This window comes from Chiloscyllium punctatum, chromosome 45 (genome assembly GCF_047496795.1).
Source record: "Chiloscyllium punctatum isolate Juve2018m chromosome 45, sChiPun1.3, whole genome shotgun sequence".
NCBI classification, from domain to species: Eukaryota; Metazoa; Chordata; class Chondrichthyes; order Orectolobiformes; family Hemiscylliidae; genus Chiloscyllium; species Chiloscyllium punctatum.
The window spans coordinates 58,732,719-58,757,970 of record NC_092783.1 but is presented as its reverse complement, the minus strand read 5'-3'; the positions used below and the strand labels follow the sequence as shown (position 1 = coordinate 58,757,970).

General features: G+C 42.8%; 1 protein-coding gene across 1 annotated transcript in view; it reads right to left on the bottom strand.

The window, feature by feature from the left end:
• Positions 1–25,252, bottom strand: part of mfsd4aa (major facilitator superfamily domain containing 4Aa) — a 64,929-nt gene that overhangs the window by 7,752 nt on the left and 31,925 nt on the right. The window contains exons 3-8 of the mRNA XM_072563877.1: positions 23,604–23,846; positions 17,292–17,451; positions 5,234–5,349; positions 4,313–4,486; positions 3,344–3,491; positions 1,387–1,457 (exon numbers count right to left, since the gene is read on the bottom strand). Coding sequence (XP_072419978.1) covers positions 1,387–1,457; positions 3,344–3,491; positions 4,313–4,486; positions 5,234–5,349; positions 17,292–17,451; positions 23,604–23,846 — 912 coding nt within the window. The remainder of the gene's footprint in view (positions 1–1,386; positions 1,458–3,343; positions 3,492–4,312; positions 4,487–5,233; positions 5,350–17,291; positions 17,452–23,603; positions 23,847–25,252) is intronic.

The following is a 25,252-nucleotide window of genomic DNA, read 5'->3' as shown; positions in this document are numbered from 1 at the left end:
TTCAGAAAAGCCAGAATTATTCTCTTCAGGGGAGGTTGAGGTATGAAATTATGAAGTGTTCAGGTCGATAGAGGAAAACTGTTTCCACAGGCAGGAGGGTCAGAAATCATAGGATGCAGATCTAAGACAATGGGTAACAGAAATGCGCAGAGAAATAGGAGTTTGTCTTTTCTCTGTGACACACCTGTCATAAAGTTCTGGATTCAAATCCGACTTGGTACTCAGCGACATAATGCCTTATGAGGTTGGAGTAGAATTAAGCCATTTGGCCCATTGAGTCTGCTCCGCTATTTGAAATGTTGATGTTTCTAAACCCTGCTCTCATGCCTTCTCCCTGTAACCAAGAGAAAGTGAGAACTGCAGATATTGGAGGGTCAGAGTTGAAAAGTGTGGTGCTGGAAAAGCACAGCAGCTCAGGCACCATCTGAGAAGCAGGAGAATTGATATTTCAGACATACGCCCTTCATCTGCCCGAAACGTCAACTCTCCCAGTCCTCAGATGCTGCCTGACCTGCTGTGCTTTTCCAGCACCACACTTTTCAACTTCTCCCCATAACCTTTGATTCCCTTACCCAATCTAGAATCTCTGTCTTTAATGATACTCAGTGACTCGGCCTCCACAGCACTCTGCAGCAGTGAGTTCCATAGATTCACCACCCTCTGGCTGGAGAAACTCCTCCCCATCTCAATTTCAAAGGATTGTCCCTTCACTCTGAGGCTGGGACCATGGGTCCTAGTCTCTCCTACTAGTGAAGACGCCTTCTACCCGTCCTCTTGGTATTCTGTAAGTTTCTATTAGATCCCCCTTCATCCTTCCAAACTCTAACAAGTTGAGACCCATGATAGGGAGTGTACTAGCTGCCTTGGAGGCTGATGGGAGTAGGTCTGATGACTTTCAGAACGGAAGGAGATAAATTCTGGGAAGCAGAAATGATTTAGAGTGATAGGATGAAGCTGGGGAGTGGGGCTAACTTGGGGGGGGGGGGGGTGGGGGGGAGCTCTGCCAGCAGAGACATGATGAACCAAATGACCTTCTTCTATGCTGTTTGGTTCTATCTTCTAGTGAATGACTGATCAACCAGTATAACAGGTGTTTTCTCATTTTGCCTTAGCAAAGCTCCTCATCATTTTGAACACCTTTGTCACATCCCTTACAGCACTTCCTCTGTTCTACTGTAAATCCAGTTTCCAAGTTGGAAAACATCCAATAACAATTACTCTGATTTCAATAATGGATACATTAAAGTTATTAAGAAGTTTCCACAAGCCTTATTCAAATACGTTTTGTAAATCAATCTGCTTTAATTCCTTTTGGGTGCCTTGAATATAAGCTGTTAGATGTATTGGGCATAATTTCTATTTTTAGAAAAATAAACATTTACTCACTGATCCAACAAGCATCTGGAGGGCGAACTCACCGATTCCCGCCCCAGTCACCAGCACAGTTGTCGCACATCCTAACAGATGAAGTTAAAAGAAACAATTAGGAACTGTCTAATTGGCTTCAAAGTACGTACAAAGATAGAGTTGTGAAGCATCCCGAATGCTTTCAATCACCTGGTAGAGTCAGAGATGAAACCTCTAGAGTTTTCTCTCTGATCACACTCCACAATTAACCTCCTGAGAGAGATTAAACAAAGCAATGTCACTTGGGGATAACAAGCGCTTGACTAGAATCCAAGATGTATAAATTGTATTTCTGGTACACAAAGCACTGGAGGACTCCAGAAGGACATATAGGCAATGGAGAGAGTGACAAAGAGTAGATCTATCAGAATGATACTGATGGTCCAAGGTTTAGTCCTTGGGATTAAATGATCTAGTTTAATTGACATCTTCGAGATGTTAAGGAGGTCAGAGACAGACAAATAACCTTTTCCGAGGAGTCTAGAATCTAGGTCTTTCAAGATTGAAATTAGAAAACATTTCTTCACACAAAGGTGGAAATTTGGAATGCTCTTCCATAAATAGCCACCTGGATCGAGGGTTAACTTTAAAACAATGACTGATGGATTCATTCACAGGATGTGGGCATTGCTGTCTCAGTTACTTGACCAAAGGGCAGTTAAGAGATAAGTCCATTGCTGTGGACCTGGAATCATATGTAGTATAGATCATGTAAGAATGGCAGATTTCCTTCCCTAAAGGGCATTAGTGTCCAACAACAATTGGCAGTGATTACAAGATGACTAGGCTGCTATTTTGTAATTCAGGATTTTATTTTAAAAGTTTGAACTCATGTTCACAATCTGCCATGGTGGGTTCTGAGCTTCCATGTGCCCACACCAAAAGCCCACATCTCAGATTACCAGCCCACTACGCCACTGCCTCCCCTCAGCAAAATGTCTTTGGAGATTTGGGACAGAAATGGGATACATGGAGTTAGGTGAAGGCAAGCTATGACTTCAAAGAATGAATGGGAGCCTCCTGTTCCTATGTATCTATAAGCCTGGATTTTAGCCCAGTTTGTCTGGCAGGAAAGGTGTGAGAGGGACACAAAGCGATGGTTGGATGGAAGCTGCTTTGAAGAGTAAATTATTCACATGGAGTGAAGTTATGATAAACCTGCTCAGGAATTCGACTCAGTTGTGGTAAATGCAGAGTTTTAGTTGCCATGCTATAAAAAGGCAAAAGAACCATTGGGAGAGGTGCAGAAAGGATTCAGCAGAACAAAGAGAATACAGCTTTCGTGAAAAATTAGTTAGAGACAAAAAAACTGCAGATGCTGGAATCCAAAGTAGACAAACAGGAGGCTGGAAGAACACAGCAAGCATCAGGAGGTGGAGAAGTCGATGTTTCAAGTACCTGGCTGGCTGTGTTCTTCCAGCCTCCTGCTTGTCTACTTCGAGAAAAATTAAGCATGTTGGAATTTTCTTTCTTTAGTAAAGAGAGGACTTGGAGGAGAACATACAATAGGCTTTAAGATTTTGTAAGGTTTAGGAAGCATAAATCAAAACACGGGGTTGTAAAGTCACTAATAAGTACATGAGGGAAATAAGGAGAAATACATTTACTCAGACAGTGGTTAAAGTTTGGAACGTTCCATCATAGAAAGTGATTAAGGAAAAAAGCTTAGATACTTTCAGAAGGAAATGAGATGTGCACATGAGAGAAATGTAAACAGCAGGACAGGCTGAAAGGCTGAGATGAGGCAGGAGGAATGGCAGAAGACTCATACAGAGCATCAATACCATCACAGGAGAATTGAACTGAAAGGTCTGTTTCTGTGCTATAAATTCTATACTTTGCACAGCTTAACTTATGCGATTTATAAAGAAACGCAAATTCCACGGCAGTGTGATAGGAATTAAAAGCACGGCATCTGACAGGCGGTGCAACGAACCTTGGTAATTCAAGATGTCTTCGGTATAAGCCAACATACTGGGAAAGGTGCTGCTCAGGAAAAAACCCAGAAGTCCTGTTCCCACATAAAGACAAACAACACTGACTGGGAAACACAGCATCAGGACAAAGGTGCCAATGATTCCACCCTGCAACACAGAAAGGGCAAACATCAAAACAATGTTTTTAAATGATATATAGAATCAGGTTTTTTTGCCAAAACGATTACAAGAACTAGATACAGGAAGACAAAAATAGAAAAATAAAACAACTTCTGTTTTCGTTTCTGATTTCCAGCATCTGCAGCTCTTTTGATTTACAGATAGAGGGAGAAATGGGTGCACTGTAGTCATAGATACTTCAAATACTGAGATGAACAAATAATGTACACTCTGCTCATCTAAGAGGACAGGCAGACTTCAGTTTACTGGCTAGTCTAGAAGCCAGCACTTCTAACAGTGCAGCATTCCCTGGGTGTTGCAGTCGACTGACAGCCTGGATTTCTATGCTCAACTTTGAAGAATGCCGTAACATGACCACCCAACTCCTATACTCAACGCGCTGACCAATAAAGGCAAGCATACCAAACACCTTCTTCACTATCCTGTCTGCTGGAGAAAGACAGCTTAGGTCTTGAGTCCAATATGACTTCTTTGGAAGAGGTGGGGGGGGGGAAGATAGGGAGAAACAGCAGTGATTTTAAATTTGAAACATGCTGCGATAGAAAATGGTCAAAGAATAGCCTAGATACTGGTAGGTTACTCAAGCAAGTGCACAGCACCCAATTATACATGTTAATGAGGCTTCCATTCATTTCTATACAGAAGACCACAGAGGGGAAATAGAATATAACAGTGACAACTCTGAACCCTGTCTGAAGCTGCTGTATCATTGACACTAACATACAAACAATAGCAAGTGTCATTAGTTAGGTTAGTGAGAGAGCAAAGTTTGGCGTAAAAATACTCACCAGGTTTATAAACACCATAGTCACAGGTTTTAACTTTCCAGATACTGGAATAGAAGCCAGTCTGCCCAGGGTGATCGAAGCCCAGAAGAGACTGCTGAGGTAGCCAGCTACCCTCGGCTCAATGTACAGAGGTTTCTCCACAGCGTAGGTATATACAAACCCAGAGTACTCTCCCTGTCAGAGATCAAATACACGTCAGGTACATTGTCACTAAACTCTACAGCTTTATTTCTCTACACCATCAACAACCAATAAGACAGGCTCTCCAAAAGCAGACTCAGCCTTGCCCAATCAGAGTGTGAAGGCCCTCAATCCTTCCCCTTCCTTCTTGTCTTGTGAAATCTACACTGTCTGTCTATTTCTCCACCTCTGTCCCTCCTATTGCCTGTACTAACTTTTCCATTTCACTATCTTGTCTCTCCCCATATCCAGTCCATCTCTCCACCCCAACCCCAAGTCCACGCAGGCAAGTCTCTCCCCTTCTCCATTCCACACAGGAAATCTGTCTCACCTATCTCTCCCGTCAAACTCAGCCTGAAGTTCTCCCTCATTTCACTTCCCCTCCCTGCCCCTGGCAACTCCCGCCTTTTCCAGTTGCCAATCTTCTTCCCCTCTATGGCAACTCCCCCAGTGCAACCCAAACCCACTGTCTACACTCCTAATTGTTGATAGCTACCTATTTGCCACCACCGCGCCCCACCCCAATCCCAGTCCATGCTGGGGCCCTCCACTGTTTCCCCTGCCACCCTCCCCATTTGTTTGTCCCACCCTCCTCACAGCATCCCCTGACACAGCCACTCCACAGAAAGTAAGTTCTCAATATGAGTTTGCAACAATTACATGAACATGCATACAGGAAGCAGGAACCTCACAGGGTTCCTTCTCTTCTCACAAGACAACAACAAAGGAGTGGGTACGTACCAAAATCCCGTCGGTCATAAAAAGCACAACAGCACCAATAATGTGGACAACAAAGAAAGTACAAGGAGCTTCCTGAAGACGCAGTCCTTTGAGGCAGTCGATAAGACCATCAGGCTCTGCAAAGGGAGGAGAAAAAAAAACAAAGATTTCATTTACAGACGGGAATCACTACATAGAATATACAATACAGCAATAGGCCATTCAGGCCAACTGCAGTCCATACTGGTGCTCTAGCCTCTTGAGGAGAAAGTCCATCCCTCTGCAAGGAGGTTGCCTAAGGCTGACCAAAACAATTCAGCACTATGAGCACCAAGACAAAGTTTATGACCACGTTATCCTGTTATCACATCCGCTCCATAAAATTCCACTCATGGCATCAATCTGGCTACACTTTTACCTGGGGCAATGGATTGTGGGTTTAAATCTCAATCCAGAGTTCAGAGCTCAGTAATCTGGGTTGAGATTTCAATAGTGTTACTGAAGGGATACTGCACTGTCAGAGATGTGACTTGTTTGGATTCATCTTCAGAGCTGCCAATTCAGGCATGTACCGAAGGGGTGCAGAGGAGTTCTCCCTGGTGAGCTTGCCAATATTTAAATCGGCATCATGCAAACAGACTGGTTAATCAACATCACATTACTACAGGCCATTCTGTTATAACCTACATTTCGTAAAGCAATTGGCAAATTGGGGACAGTTTCTACAGTGCCAACTTTTAAAACATGATTACATTGCCAATACTTTAAGTGCTGTTTCCAAAGCATGAGCTTGCCCAAGAACACAACTATCACATTACAGAAGAACTGACTGTATCTGTAGCAGCTTGCTGTGTGCAAATTGATTGTCACATTTCCTAAAAAGTGCAGTTCCTGTTCCATTACAAGTGCTATACTGACTGAAAAGTGATTTGAGATCATGGAAGGTCCAACATAAATACATGTCTTTCTTTAAGTTTCATGCATCTTTACAATTGATGTCCTTGGGCTATTTAGAATTCACCTTGACAGGATCCTGATAAAAACTAACAGCATGATTAACTCAGCATTCTTGAACACTCTTCTTCCGCTAGCTCTACTGCTGAGGAGGACTAGAGGAACTTGGGAATGCCTGCACTTCTGAGGAAGGTTACCAACTTTGGTTGAGTGTATTCCTGGGAGGTTGTGGACTGATCCTACTCCAGAAACCTCAGTTTGCAACTAATGTTGAGGGCTCTTGTGGTATAGAGGTGGTCCTCTGGGCCAGAGGACATGGGTTCATAGCTCCACCTGCTCCAGTGGTGTGGAAAGTAGGCAAGCAGGAGATTGGAACACTACAGCAAGCCAGGCAGCATCGGGACTGACTTTCCCACCTCCTGATGCTGCCTGGCTTGCCGTGTTCTTCCAGCCTCTTGTTTGTCTACCTTGGATTCCAGCATCTGCAGATTTTTTTGTCCCTAACTAGTGGAGTGTAACAACAGGTTGATTGTCCAGCATCTGTGCTGATACTCGGAGACAATACTGTGTCATCGGAGGTGGCCTTTTGTGCGAGACCCTCGCCGTTCTCTCAAGGTGAATGCAAAAGATTATGTGGTGGTATGTCAGAGAGGAGAAAGCGAGGTCTCCCCAGGATCCTGGCCAATATTCATCAATGTTTAAGCAGCATCACTAAATCCGATTATCTAGTCATTAACACATTGCTCTTTGTGGGATCTTGCCATGCATATATAGACTGCTCTCCTGTCTACATGACAGTGGCCACACTTCAAGAGTATTTCATTGCCTAAGAAGCTCTTTGGGGTAGTGAGACACTCTAAGTCTTTCCTTTTCCTGGATATATTTCAGATACAAGTATCTTTATGATAAACTTTGGATATCGATGAGATTTCAAGATGATAGTGATCCCAATGAAACAAAAATAAAGAACTTCACTAAATTCCATTTGAAGGTTGAAGTATTAGGTGTTTCTCCAGCCCTGATAAAATCAAGGAGCTAACGACCGGTTTGCAGTTTCACAGTCACCAGATAAACTGGCTTCAAACAGCTTCACACCGTTTCAAAACCACATCACAAACAATAATCATCTGTCATCTAACCAAAGTGATGCAACACAGAAAAATGTCATTCACCTCATCCTGACCTTTGCCAGCTCTTGGAAAAGAGCATTCCAATTGGTTCCACATTCACCTGCTTTGTCCCCATCGCCCCTAAATGTTGCCCTGTCTGGTCAGATAGCCACAGCTTTGCTCTACACAAAATGGAGACCTAAACATTCACTCTAGGTAAGACAGGAACATCAATGTGGCCTGGGATATTATTTGTTGCAAAATATTTGTTAAGCACAGACCTCATTCCAGTTGCTATCATACCTTGTTTACTGTAAACACATATTGTTGTATCTCCACCCTGTCATTGTAATTTCTCTCTCTCCCATTTTTCTTCAATACACTCCTCCTCCATCTTCACCTCCTGAAGATATAAAATGGTAGCCGGGGTACAGATTTTAAGCTACCTCTCTGACAGTGTTATGGTTCCCAATATCTCTTTGTCTAACTTGGTATCAAAATGTAGTTTGAGTACTCTCCAGTGAAGTGCCTTTAGAAGTTTTGCTGTGGGAAAGCTTCTCTAGAAATATAAATATTCAACCATACAAATTAGCAACAGGAATAGACCACCTAACCCCTCCAGCAAAAGGCCGTAGCTAATCTGATTAATCCAGACTCCCCGCTACTCCCAATAACATCCTTACAAATCAAGGGTCTTTCCATCTCTGCCTTAAAAATATTCCAAAGTCTCACAAACCTCAAGGGAAAAAAAACTCCTCATTTCTGTTTTAAATAAGCAATCTTTTACTTCGCCTGGTTCTAGATTTTCCCACAAGAAGAAATATCCTCTCTACATCCACCTGCCAAGACCGTATACGCTTGTTTTTTTTGTAACCACACAGATAGGCTCTCGATGTTTCATCTGACTCGCCATTATTTTGACTTGAACCTAATCTGTCAGCACCCTAATACTGTCACCACGGCCCGTGTGTGGCACAGGGACCTGGTTTCAAGTCCCACTTGCTCCAGAGGCATGTAATAATATCTCTGAACAGGCTGATTACAAAAAAATAGGTTAAATTTAAAAAAAAGTCACCATCATCTAACTCATTGGAGAGAGATGACTGATGGTGGTTTAACCTGAGGGTCACCATGCCTCAGGTGAGGGGAGAGGTTTAGAAGGAAAGTCTTTCATGGTCATCTCAGCTGGTGCAGGAATTGAACCCATGCTGTTGGCATCACTGCACTGCCAACCAGCTGACTGAAATAACTGCACTGAGGCCAAGTCACCCTTCTTTATTTACTTGTGCACAGTACACTGGCTGTTGCCAGACAGCTCCGAGTCAGTCCCTGAACTGAGGAGATTATAAATCCCCTGTTTATTTCTGTTTTTTTTTTCTCCTTATAAGCCCCCACGCTACTGCTAATCAGCAGTAGTGCTTATTTTAATCCCCTGTTTATATCTGTCAGCCTGGACCCCCTGATTGGCCCAGGTTAACAACTCCAATCAAGGATCTCATAGTTAACAAGATTGACCTGGTTCCAATCACGACACTGACTGAACTAACACCCAAGCAATGATGATGAAAGAACAAATTTGCACTAATCTCGCATCTTTCAAATTCTCAGATCATCCCAAAGTACTTCACAGTCAATGACGTAATTTCAAAATGTTATCACTGGTGTAAAGTAGGAAAATCAGCAGCCAATCCATGCATAGCAAGATACTACAAATAGCAATGTCTGATAAATAACCAGATAATTATTATGATGTTGTTTGAGAACTTAATGTTGGTCAGTCCAATGCTCAAGTTCTCTGTAAAGACGTGCCATTGGAATGAGCTTTTCTACCTCAGCAGTAAGACAAGGCTTTCATTCAATGTCCCTTTAATAAAGTGCCACCGCAGTGCTCCCTCTGCATCACACAGAAATGTTCACCTGGGTTACCTGTTCAAGACACTGAGTGAGTCCGAAACCCACAGCCCTCTGACATGGAGGGGAGAAAGCTACCAACTGAACTAACATCACTCCTCAGAGAAACTACTTAATGGTGCAATGATATATGTAGGTTAGTTTTTATCCTTAATGGCACTTATGACATTCTCTCAAGTGCCAGAAGGGTCAAGATAAGAGGTTGCATTTAGTTGCTGAGCAACCACAGCTTGGCTCACTGGGTGTGATCAGTGACACTAACTGTTTAAAAGGTTGGGTTTACAAATTATCAGTCCACACAAATCCAGTAGGTCACTTAAGCCTTATACCTGTTGGCAAGAAACACAATAGACTTCACCCTAACAATGGCTTTTTGGTCAATGACCATTAACCAAAATAAACTTCACATCACCTCCTACTTATGTGTGCCTTGTCGATGCATTTTGAATAAAAAAACATTTCCATTTCCTTAAGAGTTTGTATGACCTCAGGATGTTCCAAAGCAATTCACAGACAATGAAGCTTTTTGGAAACGCAATCACCTCCGTAAATCAATAGCTGCATCTTGGCAAAAGTATTTAGAATATCCATATCATTACTTGACCTCTTCTCCCCCAGTCCTTCCTCATTTTAAGTCATTTGTTCACTCAAATTAATCTATTCATCCAAGAGATATGGACGTCACTGGCTAGGCAGCATTTATTGCCCACCTCTAATTGCTCAGAGGGCAGTTATGTCAACCCCATTGCTGTGGGTCTGGAGTTACATGTAGGCCAGACCAGGTGAGGATAGCAGATTTCCTTCCCTAAAAGGACATTAGCGAACCAGGTAATTTTTTTTCCCTCCAACAATCAACAATGGTTTTGTGGTCATCATTCGACTCTTAATTCCAGAATTGTTATCGAATTCAAATTCCACTATTTGCCATGGTGGGATTTGAACCAGTATCTCCAGAACATTAACTGAGCTCTAGATTAATAGTCCTACAATAATACCACTTGATCATCACCAACATGAACTCCCTCGCGACTCAAGACTACCAAGCACCTGTTCCTAGAGCTGGGAATAGGGTTTCTGTGGATTGTCAGGCGCTTGGGTGTTGGGATGTGATGTACATGTACCTTTAAGTGGCTGTATCCAAAACATTGTCCATCACTACCTACTGTTAATGGAATGAAGCAGCAGTTCTATTGGTCAGACATGTCTACACAGCCACCCAGTTAGCACTGTTGGTATACAGTCTAATCTCTAAATAAAGAACCCACATTATGACTTTGCCAATTCTTGTTGTACACAGGTGATAAACAGAAGAATATGATGCTAGGAAACAGGAAAACCTCAGTCAATCCCAAATTTAAATCAGGAAAGAAAAGAGCAGCTGGAGGGAATAAGGGAGCAACATGTGGAGTGTGAGTAAATGGTTATCCCTAAAACTTAATTTGTTTATTGGTCTTGTATGATGAGGTACTGGTTTTCCAGATTTTTAACCTCTCTGGTTAGTGGGGCTTAGCAGTGCAAGCAAGAGATATTCCTGACTAAATCCCTACAGCGTGGAAGCAGACTATTCAGCCCATAGAGTCCATACCATCCTCTGAGGAGCATCACACGCAGACCCTGCTATGCTTGTAACCCTGCATTTCTAATGGCTAACCCACCTAGCCTAGACATCTTTGGATTGTAGGAGGAAACTAGAGCACCCGGAAGGAAACCCACACAGACACAGGGAGAATGTGCAAACTCCACACAGACAGTCGTTTGACGGTGGAATTGAATCCAGGTCCCTGGCACTGTGAGGTATTAGTGCTAACCACAGAGTCACCATGCCACCCCAAACGCCTACAGATCTGATCATTGGACATTTGACCACAAGACAGAATGTTTTTAAAATTATTCATTCATTAGATAAAGAACATTGACTGGCCATCCTGAACTGCAGAGAGAGTAGTTAAGAGTCAACCACAATGTTGGAGTCACATGTCGGCCAGACCAATTAAGGTTGGCAGATTTTCTTCCTTAAAGAATATTGGTGAACCAGGTGGGTTTTTCTGACAATTGACAGTGGTTACATGATCACTGTTAGACCAGCTTTTTGAAAAAAAACATTGTTACTGAATTCAAATATCACCATCTGCCTAGACTTCAGGATTACTGCTCCAGTGTCAGTGACACCATATCATAGCCTCCCCCAGAATGTCTGGTTACTCGAAGAATCCCGACAGTGCAGAAAGAGGCCATTCAGCCTACTGTGTCTGCGTATTCAAGTCTCTCTCTGCCAGTCACTTTATGGTACAGTATCTGAAGTAGGGGAACTGGGAGAAGGAGGATGGATTATTGTTCTGTGATGTTGGCATGCCCAACAGATTCATATTCCAATCCTGTGAGATCCCGTGGCTAATTCACAATGTTGGGTAATCCTAGCTCACCACACTGCTAAGGAGATACATTACCGAGAGTTCCAACAAATGTACTTTAGGACGAGAAGTGGGAAGAGGCCAAGTTATTGAAGTTAGGGTTGTCATTCTTAAAGCAGAGCAGGTTAGGAGGAGATTTAACAGAGCTGTTCAAAATCAGCGAGTGTTTTCATCTGGTAAATAAAATAAATTTAGTTCCACTGGCAAAGGGTTTGGTGAGTACAGGTTAGCAAGACTTGCATTTATATGGCACCTTTCAAAACCACAAGACAAGCACCCCAGCTGGACTAGTTTGAGCAGTTCCGGATGCCTCACTACAGGAAAGATGTGATAGCACTAGAGGGGGTACAGAGGAAGTTCACCAGAATGTTACCTGGGATGGAGAAATTGAGTTGAAAAGTGTGGCGCTGGAAAAGCACAGCAGGTCAGATAACATCGGAGACGTTTTGGGCATAAGCTCTTCATCAGAGGTTGAGCATTAAGGTAAGACTAGACAGGCTGGGATTGTTTTCTTTAGAACAGAGAAGAATAAGGGGGGGGAAGATTGAGGTGTAAAAGAATGTGAGGGGTATGGATAGGGTGGATAGAGAACTGCTGTTCACCTTAGTTGAGGGGTCAATCATGAGAGGGCATAGCTTTAGGGTAAGGGGCAGGAGATTGAGAGGAAATTTGAGAAAAAACCTTTCCACTCAGTGGGTGGTGGGAATCTGGAACACACTGCCTGGGAAGGGAGTGGAGGCTGGAAAACTGACAACCTTTAAAAAACATTTGGATGAGTACTTCAAATATCATAACATTCAAGGATATGGGACAACTGCAAGAAATTGGGATTAATGCACTTTTAGTGGTAATTACGTTAATTCAGATTTCTTGGTAATTATGTAACTTCGAAAGTAGCCAATTTGCATGTAGCAAGTTAGCTGGAAGGCTTGTTTATGATACTAATAGTGTGGAGAAAGTGAGGACTACAGATGCTGGAGATCAGAGTTGAGAGTGTGGTGTTGGAAAAGCACAGCAGGTCAAGCAGTATCCAAGAAGCAGGAGAATTGATGTTTTGGGCATAAGCATCCATTCATGATGAAGGGCTTATGCCGAAAACGTTGGTTCTCCTGCTCCTCGGATGCTGCCTGACCTGCTGTGCTTTTCCAGCACCACACTCTCGGCGCTAACAGTATGAGTTCAATTCCTGTACTGGCTGAGGTTATCATGAAAGGCTCTCCTTTTACTGAGGTGTGCTGATCCTCAGCTTAAATCATCACTAATCATCCCTCTGTAAGGAGAAAGCAGCCCTATGGTCTGATAAGACTAGGGCACCTTCACCTTTACTGACCTAGATAGATTTTTACAACAATCTTAGATGGTAATCTTTTATTCAGAATTATACAACCAGTGAACCTGCCAAAGTCCGCCTCCTGAAATAAGTGCACACAGTAGGTGTGGTCTCACAATGCCCTATATGGGTGGCAAGAATACCACACATTTACACTCATCCTTGTTTTAATAAAAGCTCTCTAGTCTGCTCATTGCATGAATAAGGTCAGTTGTTAACTGGGTGAAATCTTGACTGTGAATGGTGGATGCAAATCCTATGTCCTAGACTGTACATAACACTGCCAAGGGCGTCGTGCTGGAAAAGCACAGCAGGTCAGGCAGCGTCCGAGGATATCTGACCTGCTGTGCTTTTCCAGCACCACACTCTCGACTCTGATCTCCGGCATCTGCAGTCCTCACTTTCTCCTGTATGCAACACTGCTGCTATTTAAACATAGCAGACCGCATCCAGCTATTTACACAACACAACTGCAGTGTTTTGCAAACAGGTTTGAAGATTATCAACCTCCCTCAACTTTCCTGATGCACCACAGCGTGTGTTCACCATTCAGTTCTAACCTCAATGGTTCTCACCAACCGCACTGCAAGAATTGTTCCATCACCAGGAGCTTGCTGTGTACACTTTCGAAAATATAACAATGACTAAACTTCAAAACATACTTCATTGGCTGGACATTGCTTTGGAATGTGCTGAGGTTGCAACAGGTGTTACAAAAATGCACAGTCTAATTGTGTAAACAGCCATGTTAACAGTAATGGGGGAGATGCCACACTGTCCTCCCTTCTTGGAATGAGTGTTGCATGTGCTAAGGTTCAGTACTTCTTGGAAAATGTACAGCACACTGAGCCAGGAAGATGGCAGCCTGATGGAAACGCTGCTGGTTATGAACCCCAGTGGCCTCAAGCTAACATTCCAGGCTCCTGGGTTGAAATCCCACTATGCAACTGGAGTTTTTCACTCGAGTTTTTGAAAGACTATTTGGCTCTCCAGCCTTCATCCCTCTGCACTACCATCATGCCACCTCAACGCCCAGTTACATCTTCCATGTTCATGTCTCATTCATGTAACCTTGTAATCTCCAAGACAGCTCCACATCACCTCATACATGGCCTTCACTCCATGATCATATCACAGTCACTCACCCAGTATGCTCTGTGGGCATGAGCTATGCAAAGGTCTTTTTTTTAAATTTCCAGACAGGTTAATATAAATCTCACATATACATATTTAATACAGTAAAATAGCTCTCATTAACGAAACACATTCAAATATTGAGAATCCCCTTCAGTGGTCAATCTACTATAAAAACAAGCTTTGATTCAGTGACCATATCAAAGACAGTTGATCCTTTAATACCCCCCACTTTAACACTGTCAATTAAATGTGAACTCAGCAAACAGCAAGATCATACAAACAGCTCATTGATTAATGAATAAAAATGAGGGAATGTGAATGAGGGAAAACTCCTCTGAACTTCTTTGCTATAGTTCCACAAGAGTTTTGATGCCTAGCGGAGAGGGCAGATTGGTCTCTGGTGAAACATTTAATCAGAAAGACACTCTAGCACTCGCCCAGCAACTGCATTTTATGCACAAGACTCTGGAGGGGAGTTTGGACCCACAATTTTGTTTCACAGAAGCAGATGTTACAAAGATGCATCACGCAAAGCCAGGAGGACAATTCCACGTGCCACACCGCAGCAATCTTCCATGCTTTGAGAAGCAAGAAGAGAGGGTGAGAGAGCAGGAAGATATTGTAAAGCATTTTAGAATCTAGGTAACAGTTAAAATCTATTACTTTTAAATCTAATGTCATGGAATATAGGCCAAAACGTATCCATCAAACTGCAAGGGAAAGCCTTGTAATTTGGACTGATAATAGTTCATGAAGTATAGCATTGAACTGCCAAAGAAGAATGTGAAGTTCAGTCTATTTGTTTAACAAGTGTAATTAGCATGTTCTGTGATAACCGGTTCATATCTCTTGTTGGTACAGATTGACCACTCTGGAAAGAAACTTTAAGTTCTCATCTTTAACTGCCTACTTCAGCAGCGTTCCAGAGAAGTGATGGCAATCTGCCAAGCCTGTATTCACAAACTGAAAACAACGTGAAGGAGGTGTATGAACTTTCGGGAAGGTAGATTCTGTCAGAGACACAGTAAATAATCACGAGCCTGTACCTGTGTATACCATTTCTCCCCTCTTATTCTGAAGTCATTCAGGGAAGGTTTAGGAAAACAAACTTTTAAGAGATTATTTCCAAGGGACTGTGGAATTCAGTGGCATGATGGATTGTCGAAACCAGATCTGCTTTCCTTACAGGAGGCTGGGGTAAGATTTGACAGAAATATTCAGAACTAATGAAGGTCTAAAATAGTGCAAATAGAGAGAAACTGTTACCATTAGTGGAAGGATTAAGAACCAGACCACATGGATTTAAAATAATTGGCAGATGAACAATCAGTGACATGAAGAAAACTTTTGTTTTAATGCTCTCAGTGGTTATGATGTTTAATGTGCTGTCTGAGAATGCAGTAGTGATAGAGATGGACAGGGTAGTGGCAATATCATAAGATTAGCTGTCTTTGATATGGTCACTATATAGAAGTTTATTTGTTTTTATATAGGTTGACCACTTGAGGGGGATTCAAAATCTTTGAATACGTTTCACAAATGAGTTATTTTACAGTATTAGGCATGTAGATGTGACAGACTAAGCTCGTAACCCAGAACCTCAGGCTAATGTTTTGAGGACACGTGTCAAATTCATACCACGGTGAAACTTTAATTCAATATGGTTCTGAAATAAAAGTTAGCCTAATGGCAGCCATGTAACTATCATTGTTTAAAGACCCATCTGGTTCACTATTTCTCTTTCAGTAAGGGAATCTGCCATCCTTATCCCGTCTGGTTTACACTTGACTCTAGACCCACAGCAATATGTGATTGACTCCTGCCTACCCTCTGGGGAATTAGAGATGGTCAATAATTGCTGGCCACATCCCAGAAATACATTTTTAAAAAACTATTCAACTATTGATTTCAAAAGAGAATTTGATAAGCATCTGAAGAAAAAGTGTATGTGGGTATCCTGGATAAGAGTGAAGTTGTATGATTAGCTGGGTTGCTTGTGCAGAGAGTGGGCATGGATTCAAACAGTGAGTGGGCTCTTTCTGTGTCATAACTATTCCATGATTTTATGTATATAATGTTGCCAGTTCTCTATCTCTGAATTTCACTAACATACATAGTCAAATTCTTCTGCTCTGGTGTTTTTCACTCACCTTTCTCTGTCTCACAGATCCAATAGTGCCTACATTTACATAGCACCTTTCACAACTTCACAATGTCCCAAGGCATTTTTTGGTCAATGAAGTGCTTTTGAAATTTAGTTCCTGTTATCACATCAGAAATCCAGCAGCCAATTTGCAAATGGAAATCTCCACAATAGTAAAGCAGATAATGATCAGGTAGTCTATGGTTTTTGGGAGATTGGCTAAGAGACTAAAGAGAAGCTATACTATCTTCTTCAAGAAAGTGCTTGGAGATGTCGGACAAGAGGCAGAGTGCTGAATTTGCCACCTGATCCAAAGGCTGCAGCAATCTGACAATGCAGCAATCTCTGAGTGCTACACAGACCCGGTCAGCCTGAATTATGTGCTCAAATCCCTGAAGTCAATCTCAAACCCACGTTCTTCTGACTTCGTAGAATTTCTACTGTGGGGAAGCTGGCCATTCAGCCATCAAGTCTACAGTGACCCTCCAGAGAGCATCCTACCCAGCTATGCTTATTCTGCATAACCCTGCATTTCCCATGGCTAACTCATCTAGCCTGCACATCTCTGGACACTATGGGCAATTTAGCATGGCCAATCCATCTAACCTGCACATCTTTGGACTGTGGGAGGAAACCAGATCACCTGGAGGAAACCCACACAAACACAGGGAGAATGTGCAAATACCACACAGACAGTCACTGGAGGGTGGAATCGAACCTGGGTGCAGTGCTAACCACTGAGTCACCATGCTCTCAGACAAAAGTATACTGCACTAAATCAAGTTAACATACCCGCGTGAATATATGTGTGAAGACAAAGTTGAAAATCACACGATACCAGGTTACAGTCCAATAGATTTCTTGGAAAATACAACCTTTTGGAACGCTGCTCCTTCTTCAGGTAACTGCTTCGAAAGCTTGTATAAAGCTGTTGGATTATAACCTGGCATTGTGTGATTTTCAACCTTGTCCACCGCAGTCCAACACTGGCACCTCCACATCACGTGTGAAGACAGATACACCTGCACACATGCGTTTTACTCTGCGCTGATATTCCACCTCTTTGTGCACACTCTTGACCAACCTTTAGCATGCAATGTCTTCTCCTGTCCTGGTGCTAATCTGTCCATCTGCAGATCAGGGGGAAGTTCCTCAGCTGGTAAGAGTGGCACACTTTTCTTTCCACAGCAACCCCCAACTCCCTGCTTACACATCAGGAAAAGTACAGCAATAGGCACTGGCAGCTGCAGAGAAACAAAAAAGTATTGGTTAAAATAAGAAGAGCTATTATGAACGCCCCCCCCCCCCAAGCATTGTCTGTACTTAGCCATTAAAACTAGAATGCACACTCTATTAGCATTGGCACTGAGAAATAACAGGTTCAAACTTTCTTCTGTGCAGGATTTATGGCTAGAATGATTTTTTTTTACATTTCAATCATGGTACATCGGCATTGCTGACTAGGCCAGCATTTATTGCCCATCCCTAATTGCCCAGAGGACAGTTAGGTTCAACCGTATTGCCGTGTGTCTAGAGTCACATATAGGTCACACCAGGTAAAGATAACACACTTCCTTCCCTAAAGGACATGAGTGAATCCAGGTGAGCTTTCCAACAATCGAACACAGTTTCATGGTCAGTATTAGACCTTTAACTCCATGTTCTATATCAGATTCAAATGTCACCCTCTGACATGGTGGGGTTTGAACACAGGTCTCCAGAATATTCTTAGCAGATCTGAGACAAAGAATCTTTTGCAAAGACAGAAATTGCTGGAGAAATGCAGCAGGTCCGACAGAATCTGTGGAGAGATAGCAGAGTTAATGCTTTGAGTCCAGTGATTCTTCTTCAGGACTGACAGCAGGTCAGGCAGCATCCGAGGAGCAGGGGAGTCGACATTTCGGGCATAAGCTCTTCATTCCTGAGTCTCTGTAAAGAATCATTAAATGGCTGGTGCTTTTAAAAAGTCAACACAGACATGATTGGCCAATTGGTCTCCTTCTGTGCTTATACAAAAGGGTTTTATTTGAACTTTTATTGGATCTTCTAATCACCATCCTGTGACTGTTATTGGAAAGTATGAGTACATCTTGGCTATAGACAGTCACTCAGATAATTAGCCCGAGCATCTTATGTCCAGGAGTAAACTCACAGAGTGCTTCATCATACTGTGCTACTCAGAGGGAGAAGGCTGAAGGTGAGATTGGTAATAACATCAGGGGCCCTTGTGACCTGAACTGGAAATGGTGCCCTGTATAACGGCTATCAAGCATGTGCCTCATCGCTCTTCTCTGAGGGACCTGACACTTGGCTAGGATGCAGAAATATGAAACATCGAATGCCCTACCTCCAACCTTCCTATCTCTGGGTTAAGTGGAGATGGGCTGTGAGCAGGCAGCTAGATTTCTCCCAAGTAGCGAGTTGGAAATTTCCATATTTGAATGAAGTTCAAACTTCACTTTTTACCCACGGTGACAGATTATGTGTCTCTGGTCTTTCAAACCCCAAAGGCTTTGTGAAGGAAGTGAATGTTTTGGCAGCACTGCCTGTGGCTGTGAGGATCAAGTTTGCTTCCCTCAGCCCCACAAACCTTCCTTCTCCCCCGTTGTTAAAAGAAAGGTGATTGACCTGGAAGTTAATTGCTTCTCCCGCTATAGATGGCCAATCTGTGGGCCATTTTCTGCATGTTGTTCAGACCTCCAGAATCTTTTGCAAAAAAGTCTTTAGTGGGAGCCCACTACACTGACATGAGGGTCCCGGAGAAGGTACAAGTGATTTGCCAGAATGATTCCAAGGATTGGGGGGGGAAAGTTTAGCTGCAAAGTTACTTGGAAAAGTGGAGGTTGCTTTTCTTGGGATGATCGAGGTGTAGAAGATGATGACAGGTTTGGAGAAGGTAGGCTAAGAAAAGCTGAGCTGATGGCACAAAGACTAGACTTAGGGTTTTGGGCAAGAGATTCAGTGGAAATTGTGAGAACGTAGACAGCAAATATCGACAACCTGGAACTTGCTGACTGTGAATGGGGTGGAGGCAGAGATAATGAGTGACTCCAAAAGGAAGCTGGATGCACACACAAGAGAAATAAACTCTCAGGGCTACATGAATACAGCAATAGCCACTGACTGGATTATTGTACAGAGAAAAAGCATGGGGAGAGGCTGAATAAGCTGGGGCTATTTTCCCTGGAGCATCATAGGCTAGGGGTGACCTTATAGAAGTTTATAAAATCATGAGGGGCATGGATGGGATAAATAGACAAGGTCTTTTCCCTGGGGTGGGGGAGTCCAGAACTAGAGGGCATAGGTTTAGGGTGAGAGGGGAAAGATATAAAAGAGACCTAAGGGGCAACCTTTTCACACAGAGGGAGGTGTGTGTATGGAATGAGCTGCCAGAGAAAGTGGTGGAAGCTGGTACGATTATGACATTTAAAAGGTTTCTGGATGGGTTTATGAATAGGAAGCTTTATAGGGATATGGCCAAATGCTAACAAATGGGACTAGATTAATTTAAGATATCTGGTTGGCATGGATCGAAGGGTCTGTTTCCATGCTTCCATTGATTGACTTCCATCTGTGCCATTTAGTAAGTCTCATGCAGATTAAAGTGAAGAAGCAAGGACGACAAATGATTAGCGTCAGGAGTGACATTGAAATTTTAAAACCAGTTCTTAGACAGTAGATGGAGATTACTTAAGATTGAAATAAACACAGAAGTGGAACAACACTGAATGAGACCAATCGGCCCATCTTGTCTGCACCAGCTCTTCCGTCAAGATCTCTTGCTTTTTCTCCAAATTCTTGTACATTGTTGCTGTCCAAATAATTGTCCATCGCCTCAATTGAACCTACAGCCATCACATTTCATACCCTAATTACTCATTGAGTGTGAAAGATTTATCTCCCTTTTTTTTGCTCTTTTTACATATCACTTTAAATCTATGTGCTCTCATTCTTGTCCCTTTTAGGAGGGGAAACATTTTCCCCCAATCCACTCTGTCTAGTCTGCTTATGATTTTGGAAATCTCATCAGATCTTCTGTCAACATTAGTCAATCTCATCAAATCTTCTGTCAACTTACTGGAGACAGTAAGGATTACAGATGCTGGAAGAAATATTCATTTTCCTGCCCCTCGGATGGCCTGACCTGCTGTGCTTTTCCAGCGTCACCTTCTATCAACCTTCTTCTCTCCAAAGAGATCAATTCCAATTTCTTTAATCTCTCTTCCTAACTTACATTAGCTTAAAAGTAGCAAACTGCATTCAATTATCAGCTCACAGTGCAGCTTGGCAAAAAAAAATCAATGGATGACGCAAAGCTTTTGGTGAACAATATGTTTGGAATAATTCCTAGCTTCAAGTAATGATTTCTGTCAGCACACAACAATGACAGGATTAAAGGAGATTACTTGTCAAAGTCAACAAAATGTTAAATACTCAGAACCCTCTTGATGATAAATAATTAATTGCAACATTAGATCTGGACCCAGAGTGAAGGATTTTGAATGGCGGGGAAAGTAATAAGCAGATGACACTGACTTAAGGTTTTTAAAATTCATTCGTGGAACATGGAAGTTAGTGGCTGAGCCAGCATTTATTATTGCCAATCCCTCGATGCTCTTGAGAATGTGGTAGTGAGTTGCCTTCTTGAAACATGTGCTGCTGTTACATCCACAATGCTGTTGGGAGAGAATTGCAGGATTTTGACCCAGTGACACTGTAGGAATGGCGATATATTTCCAAGTCTGGATGGCGATTGACTTGGAGGGGAACTTGCAGGTGGTGGTGTTCCCATGTATCTGCATCCCTCGTCCTTCTAGACAGAAGTAGTTGTGGGTTTGGAAGATGCTGGCTAAGGATCTTTGTTGAGTTTCTACAGTGCAACTTGTCGGTGGTACACACTGCTGCTACTGAGAGCTGGTGGTGCTGGCAGTGGATGCGGTACCAATCAAGTGAACTGCTTTGTCCTGGATGGTGTCAAGCTTCTTGGTGGAACTGCGCCCATCTAAGCAAATGGGAGTATTCCAACACATTCCTGACTTGTGCATTGTAGCTGATAGACAGGCTTTGGGGAGTCAGGAGGTGAGTTACTCACTGCAATACTACTAGCTTCTGACCTACTCTTGTAGCCACTGTGTTTATGTGGTGAGTCCTGTTGAGTTTCTGGTGAGTGGTAACCTCAAAGATGTTGATAGTGGGGGAACTCAGTGATGGTAACACCATTGAATGTGAAGGGGCAGTGATTAGATTGTCTCTTGTTGGAGATGGTCGTTGCCAAGTGGCCAAAGAACCAGAGGGGCAAATCTTCTTTTCTAACATGGTAGAATTTAATGGCTTAGAACATGCTGCCTGAAGAAAAAGCAGAAGAAAACTGAATAAAGCAAGAAGAGACCTACATTTATTCAGCACCTTTCACATCCTCAGAGATTCTGAAGCACTTTGTAATCAATGATATATGTTCAAAGTTTAGTCACTGCAGTGCTAACTCTCAAAGACAATTAGGTGGAACTGATCAAAGTACCAGCACACTCAATGTGGACAGAATGGCTTCCTTTCATACAACTAACATAAAACATAGGAACATGATTAAGCCATTCAGCCCCTCTAACCTGCTCCATCAGTAAGTAAGATCAGGCTGCGGCCTCGATTCCACATCCTACTCTATTGGCAATAACCACTGACTCCCTTCAGAGTCAAGAATCTAATAACCTCCGCTAAAACCGAAACAATGACCCTGCCTCCATCGATGTCTGAGGAAGAGTTCCAGAACCTCACAACTTCCCGAGAGAAAATGTTATTTTCATCCCCCTCTTAAATGGGAGAGCCCTTCATTGCTTAAGCTGTGCTCCTTATAGTTTAGTCCCACAAACAAAACACCCCCTTAGTATCGATTCTGTCAAATGTCCTCAAGGTCTTACATGTTTCAAGAAGATCACCTCTCATTCCTCTAAACTTCCAGGGACATAGACCCGGCTGATCCAACCTTTCCAGGTAATGTGACACCTCCGTCCTAGATACCGATCGCGTGAACCTTCTCCGAACTGCTTTGAATGTATTTGCATCCTTCCTTAAAGAAGGTTGCCTGATTGTTTGATCCTACACTTGCCTGGATCACGTACAGATTGCTTGGTTAAAGAAGCAACTGAGAAAGAGTCATACTGGACCTGGAATGCTAACTCTGTACCTCCACAGGTGCTGCCAGACCTGCTGAGGTTCTCCAGCAATTTTTGCATTTGTCACAGACTATCTGGGTGATTTATGTATTTGCCATTTGTGGTACCTTGTGTACAAATTGGCTGCCATCTTTCTCGCCTTCAAGAAGTGTTTGGGTTTAGAGGTGGTGGTGGTTTAGGTCGTTCCAGATTAGGGTACGTCCTATACGTTGTGGGGAGGTGATGACCTCAGGGTATTATCAGTGGATTATTAATCCTAAAAGCCCAGAAGTGGGCTGGGGAACCTGAGTTAAATCCCACAATGGCAGATGGTGGAATTTCAGTTGGATTTAAAAAAAAACTGGAATTAAGATTCCACGGATGACCATGAATTGATTGTTACAGAAAAACATTTGGGTCGCGAATGTCCATCAGGGAAAGGAACTGCCGTGCTTATCTGGTCTGGCCTATGTGTGACTCCAGACCCACAGACTCTGAACTGCCATCTGGACAATTAGGAAAGAACAATAAATAAGCCAGTGATGCCTTCATCCCATGATTAAATAAACAAAAAATATGGAAGTACTTCCACAGATAAGATCTTCTTGACTGGTTCCAACTATCTGAGGGGATCAGAAATTAATTTTCAGATGAGCATTTTCCCTTTGGGATTTTGTTCTTTTTTAAAAAATTCATTCATGGGATGAGGGCATCATTGATTAGGCCAGCATTTATTGCCCATTCCTAATTGCCCAGAGGGAAGTTAAGAGTCAACCACATTGCTGTGGGTCTGGAATCACATGTAGGCCAGACCAGGTAAGGATGGCAGTTTCCTTCCCTGAAGGACAGACGTGAACCAGATGGGTTTTGCCCAACAATCAACAATGGATTCATGGTCATCATTAGATCCTTAATTCCAGATTTTTGTTAAATTGAAATTCCACCATCTGCCACAGCAGGATTCAAGCCCGGTCTCCAGAACATTACCTGGATCCCTGGATTAACAGTCCAGTGATAATACCACTAGGCCATCAACTCCCCTGAACTGCCAAATCTGCAGGGTGGGCTGGAGGTAAAGTGGGGGTTGGCTGTGGCAGAGGAATGGAGTGCCCAGAGGGCTGGGGGATGGGAGATTCCATTAAGGTGCCTGGGTCAGGCTTCATGGACCAGCGAGCTAGTCTTTTCCTGCCTGTCACTACCGTCCGCTCACTTCAGTTCATATCTTCCTTGATTTGGTCATATCTTACATTGATCAGGGCCATGATCCAGAAGGCGTAGGACACTTGCGAGATGACAAGTCCATCAGTCGGCAGCACGAACTGGGTCTCATTGACGACATGGTGGGGGACCAGGGACTTCCGAATGTGGGTCAAGTCAGAGAACGTCCCATTCACAGTGCGGTTGTTCTGTATGCAATTTGTTTCGGAAAGGAAAGGATCAGCTATCATGGGGCTGAGGAATGCCCCAAAACCAACGCAGAAATGGAGAACCTGTTAGCAAAGAGAGAAGGAAATCGTTAAGCCAAGTCAAAAGTTTTCCATCAGTCAATCAATTAAGAAAGAAAGAAAAACTCTTAGAATCACGATTCTTTTTTTCTCCTTACAATTTGTTTAAGAAATGAGCCCCACAGGATCACTGAAAACTCTCCCTCTGGGGATGGTGTCCCAATGTATCTGCTGCCCTTCATAGAACCCCTACAGTGTGGGAGCAGGCCATTTGGCCACTGACCCCCTGAAGAACATCCCACCCAGACCCACCCCCTACACTTCCCATTGCTAACCCACCTAATCTGCACAGCCCTGGACACTATGGGCAGTTCATCATCGCCAATCTACCTAACCTGCACACCTCTGGACCTGTTTCCACACCTGTGGAAACCTCCACAGAAAAGGGAAATGTGCAAAGTGACACAGTCACCTGAATGTGGAATCAAACCCAGGACCCTGGCATTATGACATTGCAGTGTTAACCACTGAGTCACCACACCACTCCAAGAAGATAATGAGGATATCTCAAAGCATCAAGAAATACAGCCCAACATATGCCTGCCCAAAGGTAACATTATGCTCTAATTTGGAGATGCCAGTGTTGGACTGGGGTGTACAAAGTTAAAAATCACACAACACCAGGTTATAGTCCAACAGGTTTATTTGTAAGCACTAACTTTCAGAATGGTGCTCCTTCACAACAACCACCTGATGAAGGAGCAGCGCTCCAAAAGCTAATGCTTCCAATTAAACCTTTTATTGGACTACAACCTGGTGTTATGTGATCTTTAGCATTATGCTCTAAGTCAGTGTTTTTGGATCAAACAGAAATTCAAGTGTATCGACATGAACTACATTTAAATCCAGTTCGTAGAACTCTGCTGTTTGACTTGTTTGCATTCCAGTCCAGTAAAGAGTTAACCTTTTCTAAAACAGAAAGCATCTGACTGGAAAATTAGAAGTCCATGTTTAAGATTGTGAAACTCAATGGTAGGTGTAACTTAAATAATTTGCATAATGTAAACAAAGTAGGACAGAAATGCCGAGCAGTTTCTTTACATTCAAAATAGTATGACATTTGAAGTGAACTACATTTTGCTCAGAGTCAAGCAAACCACAACAAGGAGAAAGAACTAAATATGCAGAAAATAAAGCCCACGTTCCTCTCTGACCTTCAGTGTTAGAGCTTTAATTCATTACAGTGTTTGCCTTTAGCTGAGAGGTTTGAATAAAATTCAGATCAATTATTATCCTCAGGCTAATTCGTTGAAAATAGTTCATTCAAATCACTATTATTACTTCCAAATAAAATGCCAATATTAAAGCATGAGAAGCAGGGTTGAGTTAATTTATGTCAAATGCACCTGCTTTGTTTCCAGCCAGCATGACCCATGTTCTTATACAAACAA